This window comes from Cucumis melo, chromosome 10, assembly GCF_025177605.1.
Source record: "Cucumis melo cultivar AY chromosome 10, USDA_Cmelo_AY_1.0, whole genome shotgun sequence".
In the NCBI taxonomy this organism is placed as follows: domain Eukaryota; kingdom Viridiplantae; phylum Streptophyta; class Magnoliopsida; order Cucurbitales; family Cucurbitaceae; genus Cucumis; species Cucumis melo.
Window position 1 is genome coordinate 28,098,612 of NC_066866.1, and position 16,736 is coordinate 28,115,347.

The 16,736-nt window shown below is 33.3% G+C and overlaps 1 protein-coding gene across 1 annotated transcript; it reads right to left on the reverse strand.

Moving 5' to 3' along the window:
- Positions 1–9,602: 9,602 nt before the first annotated feature.
- Positions 9,603–10,362, reverse strand: LOC127151141 (uncharacterized). Its single transcript, XM_051090538.1, has 2 exons — positions 10,283–10,362; positions 9,603–10,147 (listed from the first exon to the last, which is right to left on the reverse strand). Exon 2 carries the CDS (start codon positions 10,126–10,128, stop codon positions 9,649–9,651), a length of 480 nt encoding a protein of 159 aa, XP_050946495.1. The 5' UTR covers positions 10,129–10,147; positions 10,283–10,362; the 3' UTR covers positions 9,603–9,648.
- Between the last annotated feature and the right edge of the window lie 6,374 nt (positions 10,363–16,736).

Genomic DNA, 16,736 nt, shown 5'->3' on the forward strand with positions numbered 1-16,736 from the left:
TTATTACACCCACTTCACTCCCATCGGCTTTCATCCTTTTGGAAGCTTGGTCAACTCCCATACGTCATTTTTCTCTATAGCTCGAATTTTTTCATCCATTTCATCCTTCCATTTTTTATTTACAATCGTATCTTGGAAACTAATGGGCTCATAATCACCAAAAAGACAATAGAAGATTATGTCATTTTGATTTTCGCTTACCTCGTTAAGTTCTTGTAAACTTTAGGTTCCTCTTGGACCAATTTCGTTCTTTGAATTGCTGGAAAGTGTCTCCCATTTCATTGGGCGATACGGAACCTTGAGCTAACCCCTGATTAGTTATTTGAGATGATACTAGAATGGGCAAATTTTCACCCAATTTCATTTCTGATTGGTTCATCATCTTCTTCAAAATATGAAATAAGTCACACACCTCCTCTTGTACATTCCAATCCCAAGAAGATTCTTCATAAAAAAACATCTTGACTAATAATTACCTTTCCATTCAAAGGATCGTAGAGGCAATAACAACCCTTCGAACTTGCATCATAGCCAATGAAAATGAGTTTTTTGCTTCGATCGTCAAGCTTGGTCCTTTTTTCCTCTTACACATGAGTGACCTATTCCATGCTTTCTTTCACTCCATGCTTCTTGAGGTGTATATTCATGCACACTTTTAGTTGGTGCTCAATTTGTTAAATAGACAAGATGAGCTATGTCTTCTGCCCAAAATTCCCTCGACATCCTATTTGTATTTAACATGCTTCTTGTCATGTTCAAGATTATTTGATTTTTCCTCTCCACCACCCTGTTTTTTTGTGGTGTCCTCAGCACGGTTAATGGACGTTTGATGCCTTTTTCATCACAAAATTGTTTGATCTCATTTGATGTGAATTCACCACCTCGATCTGTTCTCATGGCCTTAAATGTAAGGTTGCTTTCATGTTCCATACACGCCTTTGATGGAACATGAGACACATGTGCAACGGAAATAAGGATCAATTGTAGTCTAATTACATCTAAACAATTTAGAAATTAATATGCACCAACTACCCTAATTAAATAAAAGTAGGATTAATAGAAAACATAACTTTGTAGCTTTCCGTTCCTCATAATCTCCTCAAGAACTCGTATTGGAGATCACAACTACTGTTGACTCGCTATTCTTCGAACTCATAACCAAGTTATGAAACCCGATAGGTGAAGGAAATTAAGAGATGAAAAATTTGAGGTGGAGTTTAATGTTGAGATTTGAGGGATAAAATTGATTTATGTTTAATTCGTAATCCAAAATTACAAAAATTACCATAAGTTTTCAAAACAAATAAAATGAAGCATATTTATAACCAAATTACATACAAAAATACATGTAATTTGTTCATAAAATCTCAACATCTAACATTTCATTAGTGGAGCTTAGTGGGCTAGTTGTCCACATCTCATGTAGCCACTTATCCAACTTAGTGAGATTATCCAACTAAATGTTGAATTTTTCCATCAACTTTAGTCCAATGGCAATATGGTCGTTTGACCATTCAAGTCAAAGTCAAATTTGACTTTTCCAAGTCAAACGTTAGAATTTTTACTTTTTTACCATTTTTTCATCATGATTAATTTCGTCCTTCCGAGCATGAAGTCAGATTCATTTTTTCAAATTTCAAATAACATTTGAATATGAAGCCGGTTAAAGTTTGATTTTCAAAATCAAAAGTCAACATTTGACTTTTTACAACTTTGACCATTTTCATCAATTTCGAGCTTTCGAATATGAATCCACATTCATATTTTTAATATTTAAATGACATTTAAACATAAAGCTCTATCTTAAACTGATAACTGATGGCTATATCACGTATATTCGTCAGTTTCTCTCTCTTTACCTAATTCGAACAATTCAAATTATTCCAACATATTGTTCTAAATTAATTCCATATGAGCTAGGAGGAGAACCTAATGGACCTATAAATCATGGGCTCCAACAATCTAAGATTAACTGTCTAAACCCTTTTAGGTCGAGGTAATCAACATTCATTAACTAATGGGTCATTCTATTAAAATCTCATAGTTACACTCCCCTCATTATAAATATATTTGTTTCCATCTGATACAACCATGACTAGTAAGTTAATCATTCATAGGTTCTTCATAACCTCGATTAGGTCAAAATATCAATTTACCCCCGAGATTACATCTTGCTCCTTAAGTCTCGCTGATTCATTATTAGACAATTGGTTTTAGGTTCAACCTATAAACTGAATTCCTCTTGAGCCAATAAAAGGGTGAGGCTCCTTGTTCAAGACTTAGATTGAGTCCTTAAGAGAATAACCTATCTACTAACTTTAAAGTGGGTAGGAGTGAATTTCGTTTTGCACCCTATGTCCCATAACCATCCATCGATCTTACCCCTGAAATGGTGGTTTATTGGGTCAGCGCTATTGAGTTACCTTCACCTATGCATATCTAAGGATAATTCCATTTAAACAAAAGTTCATAGTTAGCTCAGGATTAAGATTAAGTTACTTAGGTCATCAATAATCGAAATAGTCAATTTTATACAATTAACGGTGTTATAACTTAAAAGTGACTATTTCATGCTTCTAATCTTATATAAACTCTTTACAAAGATGCCCCCACTTTCATGTCTCCACACAGACAATTCAGGACACATCGTTTGTACTAACTACAAATTGTGTTGCATCCATAGTGTCCCTAGAATAAGACGCTCAACCTTATTCATATATTATAGACCGTTTAGGCTATATACTTGAACTTGATTCACGTTTATGTCTCTACATAAAGTTCAAGTCTACACTAGATGGCCTCGAGACCTTATTCGTTTATTGGATTTAAGATTATAGTATTCTATTTTTACTAATAAGTTCTCAACAACAACTTTATTGAATATAATATAATTTAAACTACAAACTATAAGTTTTAGGACATAAATTCCAACAATCTTAAATTTCTTGAAGATTTAAATACTTTTGATTTTTCCTTCAGAAAGTACACTCATTGTTCTAGAAAAACCATCAATAAAGAGAAGGAAATATTTACTTTTAGCATAAGACTTCGGTTAGATAATGCTCCATGCACATTGGCATGAACGAGTTCTAAAGGCTTATTGGCTCTAGTCATAGACTCTTTAGGAAAACTACTCTAATGATGTTTTTTGAGTAGGCACCTTTGACATATTTGGTTCGGCTTGTGTATGTTATGGTAAGCCTCGCACCATTTTCTTCTTTGATAAGTCTTTTAGATTTCCAAATTTGAGGTGTCTGAACCATAAATCCCATATCTAAGAAAGATCCTCATAGCACGTCTTTAATCATTTAGAACATCATTATAAATATTCAAAGGAAAAATTTGGTTTTTTTTTTTTTTTTTCATGAAGACTTTAGCAACAAGTCTCTCATGATGTCTCTCAAATATAAACAATTATTCTTCATTGGACTTCAAATTAAAGTCTTTCTCTAACGATTGTCCTACACTCAATATATATATATATATTTATATTCCAAATGTTATAAACAATTGTAATATATTGATTTTCGCTATTTTTTTTAACCGAATGAGAATTTTACCTATTCACTAGAAGAAATATGACCTTTGGTGTCGGTTGAAAAAAATGAAAATGAATGTTTAATGTCGATTTTCAAAATGCGGATGTTTAATGTTGGTTTAAAACCGACATCAAAGAGGAAGGATTAATGTCGGTTTAAAACCGACATTAAAGCTACTTTTTATTTTATTTTTATTTTTATTTAATTAATATTTCCCTTTTACATTAGGGTTTTAATGCTTTTTCCTTTAACCCATTAGCAGCCGCCTCCATCCCTTCCCTTTATCCCTCTCGTCTCCCCTTCTTGTATCTAATCCTCGTCCATCTTTCATCTCCTCTTCTTCCCTTTCTTCAATCTCCACCGTCGCAAAGTTCCATATCCCTTCTCTCTCTCTCTCTCTCATTTCTCTCATCTTCCTCGTCAGCTTTAACTCCTTTCATCGTCGACCATCGCAACCGTGTACTTCCATCGCCGACCATCGCAACTGTGTATTTTCCTCTACCAATCTGTGCAGTTATCAAAGTGGTATTTAGCTTGTTCTATTCGCAAGTCTTCACGATTCTTCTTGACATCAAAGTGGTGAGTTTTTTTGTGCTTTGTTTCCCTCTCAGATCTTATTCCCACATTTCTCACTCTTTTATCTTCGACCTTTGAACAAATCTTTCAAATCCAATCAAGTTTCTTTCACTGTTCTTTGAGTTTCTCCCTTCTGACTATAGCGTGATTAGGTTCATAAACCCATAGTCTGCGGCTGTAGAGGATCGTTCTTGGTAGGTATATTCTACTGGGATTTGCAAGGTTGTCTGACATACTTCAAAAACTTTTTTTTTTGTTGCTTGTGGAATTTAGATTTCAACTTGTGATGTGTGTGGAAAGATGAAGAAGATGCATACTTGAGTTATTAGTTTATGCTCATAAGGTGTTTGATGAAGTGTCTCTTAAAAGTCTCTTTTTCTTATGCATTGCGTGAGTGTTTTGTTTTGTTTTTGAATATTATTTTTGTGAATGTATGTTGTTCAAAAGATGGAAGTTTGGAATCTGACAGACTTCAAAATGTTTTTTTTTGTTGCTGAATTTTGATTTCAAATATCGTATTTAGTTTTGGTCCCTCAGTTTGCTTTTTTAGGGATTCTTTTTCTCTTTTTTCGGTTTTGGGTTGATTGATTTTTTTCTTGGATTTAGTTTTGGTTTTGCTATTGTTGACGAAACTAGTGATTATGTTATTGAAGTTAAAAGTTGATTCATGTCTGCTATGAAAGACAATTCCTTTTGCTTCTTTGGGTTTCTTTCAAGGAGGATTTGAGGTGGGTTTTCTCTTCTTTTCTTTTCTTTTTTTTTTTCAGGGAGGAGTTGATTAAGTAATATCCTAATTCTGTATTGCTTTAAACTTCTACTTTTTTCACTTTGTTATAAAGGTTGTACATTTTGTGAACTCTGAGACAGAAGCAAATGAATTAGCCTGCTGGTACAACGGTAATCTTGGTATGATTGCACTGAGAAATGCATACCAATTGGACTAACGGCTTTGAACACATAGAAGTACCCAATACTTCAAGTTTTTAGACCCAGAGCTTAATATCCAGTGTCATGGTTTGTTTGTTGCTTGTAGGTTGGAGATAGTTTTTAATCATGCTTTCTTTTCCTCATTGAATGATCGTAGTTGAGTATCAATTTTTTGTTCCTTTTTTCATTTCTTAGTAGGGTGAAAATTAAATTAATGAGATTAACTTTCATTAACAATTTTAACTTCAAACTTTTTTTTAATGCATTTCTCTCTAAAAGAAAAGTAGTGTGAAAATTAATGAATTGGTCATCATCCTTTCTTTGACTCAAATTTCTCTGTACATAGCCATAATTATTTACTTGACCCAGTGACCCAGTAGTCATGAAATTAGTGTTCAAGCTTTGCTTAAAACGATTTTTTTGGGTGAGGTGATGTCGATCTTACAGTGGTTGAGCAAAGTGAAACTGAATTAGGCAAAGTTTTTGACATTTATAAGAAAAGACTGTCTAAATCCAAATACTTAGGAGGTGAGTCCTTCAGTTTGGGCTAAAGTTCTTGGGCTAAAGTTCTTGAACATCTTGGGCTAAAGTTCTTGAACTTCGCAAGTAAATTGACTCTGGAAGAAAAGGTTGTGTACTGGGTAGTCTTCTCCATGTATTGGAGATTACTCTATCTTTTTTTCTTCATCATCATCTTTTGTTTTACAGTATCTTGTATTGAGATTGGTTCTTCTGGATTTGATTTTATGAATATGAATTAAATCTTTGTGATCAATCTTCAGAAGAATTGTGTTTGTGTTTGTTTTAAATGTATTTTAGTTTTAGCGATGATTCTTGTCTATTTTTGTGGAAATAAACTGATATGTTGATCAAAATAGCTACTTTTTTATTTTTTATTTTAATTTCTTTTGTTTCTTTGTTGGTTTGATTAAACTGTAGAAAAGTTGAAAAGAAGTGGAGAAGTGAGTTGAGGTTTAATCTTGTAATTCTAATACAGTAACCATTGGTTCATATTTTCCTGTCATGTTATTCGTTTTCTATACTGACCCTCTAGATTCATTTGTCTTCCTTTTATGTAATTATATCAGGTTCTTATTTACTCTCCTGCTAGAACTGCATCCCAACAAGGATCAAGCAAGGTTAGCGCATGTATGATCTAAGTGTTCTCATTTTTCTTTGATCTAATTGTATGAGTTTTGTTATTTTCATGTATATGAATGTTCTAAAATCTGTCCCATTTTGGCGAGGTATATGAATGTTCAAATTTCATGTATATGAGATGGGTTCTGCCTAGTGAATGAAACAGAAATATGTGATTTCTTGAAATGGTAGAAAATACTTGAAATTATCTTACTGGTAAGGTTTGTTTGGTTTAGATGAATTGTTGATGCACCGTTTGTTTAGATGTGATTTCTTGAGATGGATTCTGCCTAGTAAATGAAACAAAAAAGAAAACTCCATAGACCGTTTTTTCTTAGTTTGAGTTTAAGAAGAGATCATTTTCCTCCATAGTTCTAATTTTTTCTTGATGCACCTTTTTAAATATGACCAGTTTTATGTTTATATTCTTGAACTTTGAAGTATCAAATAAATGTCAAATTTTTATTTGTCAAGAGCATACTAGCTTAGAGACCTCTAAAGATGTGGAAAAGAAGGGGGGGTTGTGGGAAAAGAAATATTTAAAGTTCAGCAACTCAGTGGCTTTAAGATCTGTTTTGTAAGTTCAGCAACTGATTTAGGCATGTCAAATGTGAGTTCCTGTCGAGTTTTAGGAAAATTTAATTTGTATAAATTTCATGAACTTCAGTAGTAACTTTATAGCCTATAACTTGAAGCAAAGTGAATGGAAATGTAAATGAATGATATACAATGAATGGGAATGAATGATATGCCTATATTGCTGTGAATGGAAATGAATGATATGCCAATATTGCTTAAGTTCTGTTTTAGATGTTGAAGTTGAATGTATTATTGTGAATGGAAATGAATGATATGCCATCCTTTTAAACTTTTGGATGTTAAAAGTTGAAACTTAATTATTCATTTAGTTTTTGTTCATAATTTTTTTGTAGGTTGATGAAAAAGTAATTGTACAAAGACCAAGAATTGTACAAGGTTGATCATCGTGTTGGATTATTGAATGATATATGAGTGACTATCTTTTGTGAGAATACTTAACCATAGAAATAGCATTTTTGTGTAGGGTATTATAAATCTTTTGAGTTGTATTTTGTGCAGGGCAATATGTAAAGATCATTTTTTGTTACTTGACTTTTTATGTATGAGACATGAACAGTAACATTTGAATATATTTTCTTCACATAAGTGGGATGATTTTATATAAATGTACACATTATTAAAATTTCATTTTGTATATGTACAAGTAAAAGATTTCATTTTTAACTAGTTGGTGTCATACAAAATGGACAATAATACAAGGGTTTAATAAAAATAAATTTGAAAAACGACATTAAAGACAACTTTAATGTCGGTGGAAAAATGACATTAAAGATGTATCATAAGTGACATTAAAGACATATTAAAGATGAACCGACATTAAAGGCCTTCAATAACACCTTCAAAGATGTCGGTCGCTAAGTGACATTAAAGGCCAGATTTCTTGTAGTGAATATTCCTTTGATTAGACTTCCCTTGATGACCTTTGGATGTATCGGTAGTTGACTAGTCTTGTTGCTTCTGATCCATCATCTCTGATTGAGACGAGTAATACTGTTTTGCACAATGTCCATATTTATTACAATTATAACATTTAACTTGAGATTTATCTCTCCAAGTCTTCCACGATTTAAACCTCCTCTTCCTCTTGAGGATTCATTTGAATTTTGAGAAATGTCGATGTTGGCTTCACCTTTGCCGCCATGCATGGCATCGACCACCACGACTATTCTCCTCCTTGAATTTGATCAGTTAGAGAAGTTGTTCAAGGGTCTTCGTTTGCTCCATTTTTTTGTTCTTTTTCTCCTCATAAGCTTGTAATGAGCCTATAAATTGTTCAATCGTCATGGTCTCAAGATTTTTTGCCTCCTCAGTTGTCGTAGTAATGATCTCAAGCTTGGTACTTAGGCTTCGTAGAATTTTTTTCATGACGCAAACATCCTTGATTTCTTGTTGTTCTGTCTCAATTGGTTGATAATAGTCATTACTTTGGTGTAATACTCTACTACCATCTTCGTCTCCTTCGCTCGTAATGATTCAAATTCACCACATAAAGTTTTTCATTGTACCTTTTCAACACGATCAACTCCTTTATGAGTCGATTGGAGCTTGTCCAATACAGCCTTTGATATGTTTCAACATGACAGATGGTCTGAGATGTATCTTCGTCAAATGTTTGGAACAAGAAGACCCAAGATATAGACAATCTTCTCATCCTTCTTTCTTGTCTCTTTTAGTGCATCTCTTTGCACTTGGTCCATTCCAGCTTCCACCCATTGGAAGCCATTCTCCATGATCTCCCGCAAATCTTGTGCTTCTTATAACACTTTTATCTCAATTGACCATTGGCCATATTTTTTTCTTATAATTTGTTATAAGGCTCTGATACCATTTTGTTAGAAAAGTAAGGGTGCGGATAACACAAGTGTGGAGAAAGTAGTTATTTTTTATTCAACTAAACATGCCTTTTATATAGGCTTGAAATAGTAACAATGAAATTTCAATGGTTAAGAAACAATACATATTTTAAGTCTCATAACTTCTAAAAACTCCCAAAGAACTTAATAGACACAATTTAATATGAAAAGCAAAAGTCACAAATCAGTTTAATTTCTATACCTTCGAATTTAAATTTTCATTGATAATATTCTCAACAATAAGACAAGTGTGAAGAAAGTGATATTTAGATTCAACTAATTACATGTCTTTATGGCTTACAACATGTAACAATAGGATTTCAATGGTTAAGAAACCATAAATAATACTTAATTTTCATAACTTGTAAAAAGTCCCAAATAACTCAATGGACAAATCAATTTAATTCCTACAAACGTTCAAATTCTATCTAATGATATCAAACCTTTTATACTCTCAACAAGAAATTCTAGAGAATTCTTTCGTGTTAATGGACTAGGAAATAGGTTTGTAGAAAATTTCATAATTTCGTAATCCTTATATTTTTATACATACAGTTTTTAAAGTCTTTATAATTATGCATAGAATTTGAAAGTGTTTCAAACAAAGTTGAGATAAATCAGCATATATAGTTTTAAAAGAACAGAAGAGCAATAACAAAATGGAGCACAGATTTAGTTTCTTTAACAAAAAAAGAAAAAGAATATGTGATAATTAAAAAGTAAAATATTTGATGCAGAAGATATGAAGCGAATTAATTAGGTGCTCTATACGTCATAGATTGAACACTTTATTATCAAGAGAACATGCCTCCTATGTACCATTAAACCAGTTTCCCATGATATATATGCTGATTTAGATTCACTTATATTTTGTAAGAAGAGAAGAAGTGTAGGCCGTTAATGTATCATAGATTATTAAAAATATAAAAAATAAAAGCAAACTAACTTTCCTATATAGTACTATATGAAGATCAGAAAATAGAAATAGATTATGCATGGAGTGCTTTAAATTGTCACAAGGAAGAAAGCCATTGTTTGCAAAGAACATATCTAAAGTTGATGAAGCGAAGATCAGTTTGAGCCTCTTTGAAACGAAACTTAGCAGAGCAAACCTTTTTCTGGAGCCAAGTTTTGAGGATTTCTTGTAGTGCTGAAGGTTGGTCCATATAATCTTTATCAAACTCATGTTTTGCCAAAAATGCATCAAACCAAACCATATAAAACTCCTCTTCTTCTTCATCATCGTTAACAATATTCTTGTCTTCTAAATCCACCTCTTTTGCTTCTTCTTCATCATGATCATTGACAATATTTTTGTCTTCTAAATCAGCCTCTTCTGTTTCTTCTTCATCATCACTAATCATATTATTCCTTCTCATCAAACTGTGGAAACTACTTGGAGGCCCTTTGGACTTCAAATGTTCTTCACGTTCTTCTTCTGATTGGTATGAATCAGGAATCACTATCCCTTCAAGCTCGACCTCTTGCTCCATTACTACTTAAATATATTAACTTCAAAACCAAAAACGCTAAATCAGAAAACAGGTAAATATTATAATGAAAATCCGATGATATATAACTCAATATAAAATATGGATCATCAAATGATAATCATATATACTTTTATTTTTATTTTTGTAGTTGTACCTTCGTCGGAGCAGGAGATGTTGCCGGCGCCGAGTGGTTGTGTGATTGAATGAAAGGTAATTATGTTTATTTGATTTTCATCCTTCTTAGTTTTGGTCTCTTTTTATTATTATTTTTATATATATGCATAGTTTTAAAAAAAGAGATAAAGTCTTAAGCAAATAAGGTTGTGTGGCTTAAAAGTGAGTTTGATAGCCAAGAGGCGAGGCTAAATCAGTTTAGTGATGTATAAGTAGCAGATTTGAAAGGATAAAATCCCTCACGCTGCGAAAACCATCACAATAACCAACTCAAATTTAATTTGGGAAAATTAAAAATATCAATGCATTGGTAAAATTACGGTAAAATTAAGATTAAGCATACTAACGAAATTTAATCTAATTTAAAGAATTATATAGAGAAGAAAAAACTTTAACTTTTGTTGTCGTTTGTGTGTCTACAATTCACCAATCAAGGTCACAAGTACCACTATGTGACGTCTCCACTTTTTATACTAAGCTAACGTCATTACTACTATAACAAATAAAGAGTACTTTAACAATTAAAATGAAAGAGAAGGCTAAACTTTTCCATGAAAATTTCAAGTATTCTTTTATAAATCATAATTAAAAATATATAGAAACAAAATCTACATAATAAAATTCTAGTTCGAACCCTAACTTTTTTTAAAAAAATAACATAAAAGTAATCCATAAGTTCGATAAATTTAAATAAAATACTAAAAGTCAAATACCGAAAAACATGAAAGGCGGAAGCAACATGAAATTTACCTTATGACAAGTCACAATCACTTCTTGTTATTCGCCAGTTTTCCTCTACCTCTGCTTGAAACATTAAATATAGAAAGTGTGAGTATAAATATATATTCAATAAGGGACCCACTATTACTCACGCTAGGTGTGTGTTAACTTCCCATTAAGGTCTCGTAAGGAAGTACCCCAAAACTATCATGCTCCCCGAATACACGCAATCTAGTGATTTCGTAGGAACACATTTGTCTGTCGGTGAACCCAAAGAAACAACTAAGAGAATCAGTTTGTATGTGGTCCCGTCAGACCACTCATAAAACATATCATGGCAGATCGGTGGCCCCGTTGAACTCACACAATCATAAATCTACGAAAATATTGTGATCCCGAGGGACACTCATATGGGTACAACCCTAATAGACAAAGTTAACAAAACACCCATCCATAACATGTAGCAGATCATAAATATCATAAAATGTCATGGATATCAATCATAACGTGTAACTACCCAACTCTTTATACTAAGTTGAGATCATTACTACTAAAAAAAATTCTTAAATTAAAATAGAAAATATCAAATTTTCATAATTAAAATCTCAAATATTCATTAAAATCAGAAATAACTCAAGTAAGTAGAAATAGATCTAAAATTAAGCTCCTAGCTCGGGCCCTATCTAGTTTTAAAAGAGTAAAATAAATAAAAGTGCATAAATACTAAAATCAAAATCTAATAACATAAGGCGGAAGCAAAAATGTTTCCCTATGGCATGCCACGGTCACTTCTTGTCATTCGCCAGCTTTCCTCTACTATTACCTCTACCTCTACCTGAAAATTAAACATAAAAGAGTGAGTATAAAAATATACTCAGTAAGGGACCTACTACTAGTTCCGCTAGGTGATTGTTAACTTCCTATTAGAGTCTTGTAAAATGGTACCCCTAAACTGGCACGTTTCCGAACATGCGCAATCTGTGATCCCGTAGGAACATCTCTGGTCTTTGGTGAACTCAAATGAACACCTAGGACAAAATTGGTATTCGATGAACACAAGGAATACCTAGGACAAACTAGTCTTTAGTGAATTTCAAAAGAAACACTAAGACAATCGGGCTGTGAGTGACTCCGTCGAGTCACTCGTAACATGTCATCTCATACTAAACTGGTAGTCCTGTCGGACCACACAGTCATAAAAAGGTGGTGATCCTGAGGGACACCCATGAGAGTACGACTCTAATAGATAAAGCTAACAGTAGAACCTATCCTTAGAATGTAGCATAATATAACATCATAATCAAGGCATGAATATTATCCATAACATTCTTAATCATGATAAAATCATTATTATCTTCTTTTCCCTTTTTCCTTATTCTTTTCCCCAAAAATCTCATACTCTCTCTCTTCATTAAAAACCTACCAAATCTTCTTTTTAACTTTTTTCAAAATAAAATCAATACTTCTCTCTCCTCAACCAATCACATCACTTTATTCTTCTAAAAAATAAACCAATCTCAAATAATTATATTATTTTCATAATACAATTATTTTAAACTTAATTCCAAATAATTATATACTCCTATATATAATTATTCAAGATTCTCCCAAATGCAAACCCCCAACACAAACTACTTAAAAAACAAACAAATTCAATCATTAATTCCAATTTCAATTAATTAGATATTTTCCCAAAGTATCTAATTAATTTTAATTTCTACAAATCTAGGATTTTCACAATTAAACCATATAACACCCAAAAAATAATTTCAATAATTGCCAAAATTTAACTTAGGATAATTAAACTTAAAATTTCTTACTTTGGGACATTACATAACGTCAGATATCATGTGATTATTATCTCATGTGTGATAACGTATCAGTCATCTACATCAGTCACCAACATCAGTCATCAACATCAACACATTATGCATCTTAGTTACATCAATGCATAATGGAAGCCGGCAAAGTTGCATGCAAAATGCAATATTTTAAGGTCAGTTCACTTTAAGAGATCTTAAATTTTCCTTGTGTGTTTTCCCTCAAACTAATTGAAAAAGCTTTCTAGGTGAGTCTAATTGTTATGGTGAGGCTTCCAGACAAAGGAGAAATGAGGAAGGTGGTGTTTCAGCTAGAGGAAGAAGGGAAGGTCTGAAATTGAAGGAATTTGAGCAATGTGGAGTCTTTGAAGGATACATATCGTATCCTTTCAAATTTGAAGCTGAAATTTTGATGTAAGATGGACAATTTTAAGCAAGTTTGAAAAATGAACTTTTTCATCTCTATGGATAGATTAAAAGTTATGAGCACTAGAAGTTGAAAGTAATTTTTGGAAAATTTGTAGATTTTGGGTAGGCTTGAAGGTGGCCGAAGCATCAGGGCGGAGGTGCTAGACGTACGTGTGTTTTAGTGGTAAAGAGGTTATTTTAGCTTAGAGTGGACGTGGGACACAGCCAACGCATAGCCAAGCGACATGGGGTATGCGCCTGGGTCATGTGATAGGTCATGCACGTAAGGGAGATCAAAGGGGTCGTGGAGAGGTGAACACAACATCATGCGGCCAAGGGGCACAACATGTTAAGTGCATGGGGAAAGCATGTGGCTAGGCATTTTGAAGGTCTGTGCACACGTGTGTGTTGCCTGTCGCCCATGCCTAGTGTCACCATCGTAACCTTTCAAACATGATTGTGCGGTATTTGTCCTGCTCGGTCAACAAGTCAGCCGTTCAATATTCGAAATCCGCGGACAAACTCGCTGTATGATGTATCCTCCCTCCACGTTCTCGAGAAAACGTTTTTATAAAATGGGAGAGAGAAATTAAATTGTTGAAAACATCATAAAAGAAAACATTGAAGACTGTCAATTGCAAAGAAAATAGCTTAGCTTGCAAAGAGTGCTACAAGGCTTGGGTGGGGGTTGGACTACTCAGGTACCCCCTATAGTACATATTGAGATTTTTGGCCTTGGCAGGCTTGCATATGAAAAAGCCGAAATGTCACAATGTGGCTTGGCGACACGAAAACGAAAGCAATAACTTAAACTACTCATAAAACGTAAAGACAAAGTAAATTAGGGATATTTGGGCATACGACCATAGGTAAACAACACCTTGGACAAGTAAACAACACCTTGGACAAGTATGCCCGTGACACCTAGCAGCCAACCGTGCCATGACACCTATTTTTGGAAATTTTGATGTTTTTGAGATTTTTTAACTAAGGTTTGATATTTTTGGTTTTAAAAGATTAAAATTAGTTTAAATTCTCTAATTTCAAGGCAAGAAGATATTGGACAAATGTATAGGTAAAGGAGTTAGCTTCCATCTCTGAGTGACAAAATGAATTTAAAAGTGATTTCTAAACATGTTTTACTAAGTATATGTTTAAATGCATGCCTTGAGATAAATGGTTGAACTATACTTGATTTATATATTCATTTCCAAAACATGAATTTGAAGTTTAGAAATGTTTGAAGTTTAGAAATTATATTTCATATGGATGACATTTTATGTTTGTGGCAGATGAAAAGTGTGGTACATGTTATTATACTATGTAATTGATGTGCAAAAGAGGTAACTTACGACATAAATGCATCAATGCATTGGGTTGATATAAGCTGCATTTAACAAAATTCTTGGAGTGCCTCGAGGAATAGGCAACATTTTCTTTGATACCTAAAAACTTTAGCAAGTATGTGAATTTGAATCTTCGACCCAATATAATCAAGTTCTCATAGCAATAATCGTAGTGTAACTGGTGCTCTCTTTGTATTCAGTGTCAACGATGGTAATCGCGGATCAGCTTGGTACACACTTTTCATCTGCCACAAACATAAAATGTCATCCATATGAAATATATTTAAACCAAATCCATCTGTAAAAAACACATTACCTTCTCGTCTAGAGGAATGACTAAATGACGAGGCCGTAACAACTGTGAACCGACTTCTTGGGAAAGCATAGTCTTACCTTCCCTTGTTGGAACAGGGACGAAGCAATTACCATCAGCGACCATGTCCACTGATACCTTCACGTTATCACCGTCCATGTCGTAGTTGAAAATAGTTCCAGCACCGATGACATTGTCCTTGGTCTCAATCGTAAGTCGACAAGAAGTACCATCCTATAATATACAGTGAAAGAAAATATGATCATATTACTATATTACATCCGAGAAATTGGAAACTATAGAAATCAAATTCATACTGACCTTCACTTTTGTCAAAGTCCCAATCGATGCACAAACATCTTTGTTCTCGTCACCAACCTTCATCCCACATAAGTGTTAATTAATTAGATATTTAATAATTAAAAAAATAACGTTTGAGTAAAAAAAATAAAAGTAGATGTCTTTTACCTTATCTTGTTTTTCTATTGTCAAGTCCTCTATTTCAACTTCTTCTTCTAGAACTTGTCTATTTTCTTTTTCTGTGTCATGGTCATTTGCATCATCTGACGAGTCAATGCTTTTAGAAGCCATTTGACTCTTGATCTTGCTCTCGTCAGTTTCTCCCTTTTTGGTCACTTCAGGAACCCTCTTATGCTTCATTAATCCCGCTTCTAGTTCTAAGATACGAGCAGCCATTCTTGCTCGCTCTTCAGCATAATCTTCTTCTTGTTTTGTTTCTCTCTTGCAGCGTGGAAGTATTTACTTAGTGTAACGTATTGATCCACCCCTCGAATCCTTCCCGGTGGATCATTCCCTCCGATGGCTTGCGATAGTATGTCACAAGTTACGTTGTCCATTGAATGAGTCGCACGTTTTGAAACAAGTAGGTTGTCCTATGATGAAAAGGTTATAGTATTTTTAGTAAGTACAAAAAAAAAAAAAAAACACCCTTACAAGAGGAAAGTACTTACGATTTTATTGGCCACCTCCTTTGTGTCTATGTCTGGAATCTCTCCATCTTTAGTAGTTTGTGATTTCTTCCATACTAAAGCACGATCAATTAACCCACCACTAGAAGTGCTTGCTTTCTGAAAAAGGAAAGAACATTATGATTAGTTATAACGCATACATGTATTCAAACTCATATATATTATTCCTTGCGTACCATCTCTTCGGCAAGGTTTGCATAACCTTAATATTTTTATAGGAAAAATTTAATAATGAAAACCACAAAATTATGTCAATTCCTTTTTAAATCTAACCCATTGTAACTTAACAACTCCTTTAACAATTAAAATCAAATTGCAGTGGTAAGTCTAGCATCCAAAGCTAGACAATCCGTACCTAAAAAGAGGAAAAACGGTTTAAAGGGGTAAGTCGAAAGACTTAGCGAGTGACAGTTTTATAAAACATATTTTTGTAAACAGTTTAGCATAAAACATTGGCTTAAGAAACATTTAGTAGTAGAAAGTCATTTCATAACATGGTACTTGGAAACATTTACATTTTTAATAACATTGCATAGGGCTTTTGAAAGACATGATTCTTAGCCACAGGCTAAACCTCTTCGTCTTAAGACGGAACAGTCAATAGAATATAACTTTCGCTGTTACTCTCCTCCTTCAAGGTATAATAACTTATACCCTTTTTGATGGCCCATAGTTAAAAATAGGCTCGTCAACCCTACAATCAATATGGAGTTAACCACATATGCACAATAGGTTGCCGCATGACTTATTCGCCTAGCAACGCGGAGACATTCCTTCACTATTTCTTAATACAAGTTAGTTCATTCCCCATCTCTCCATCATTCTAATCACCTTTTAC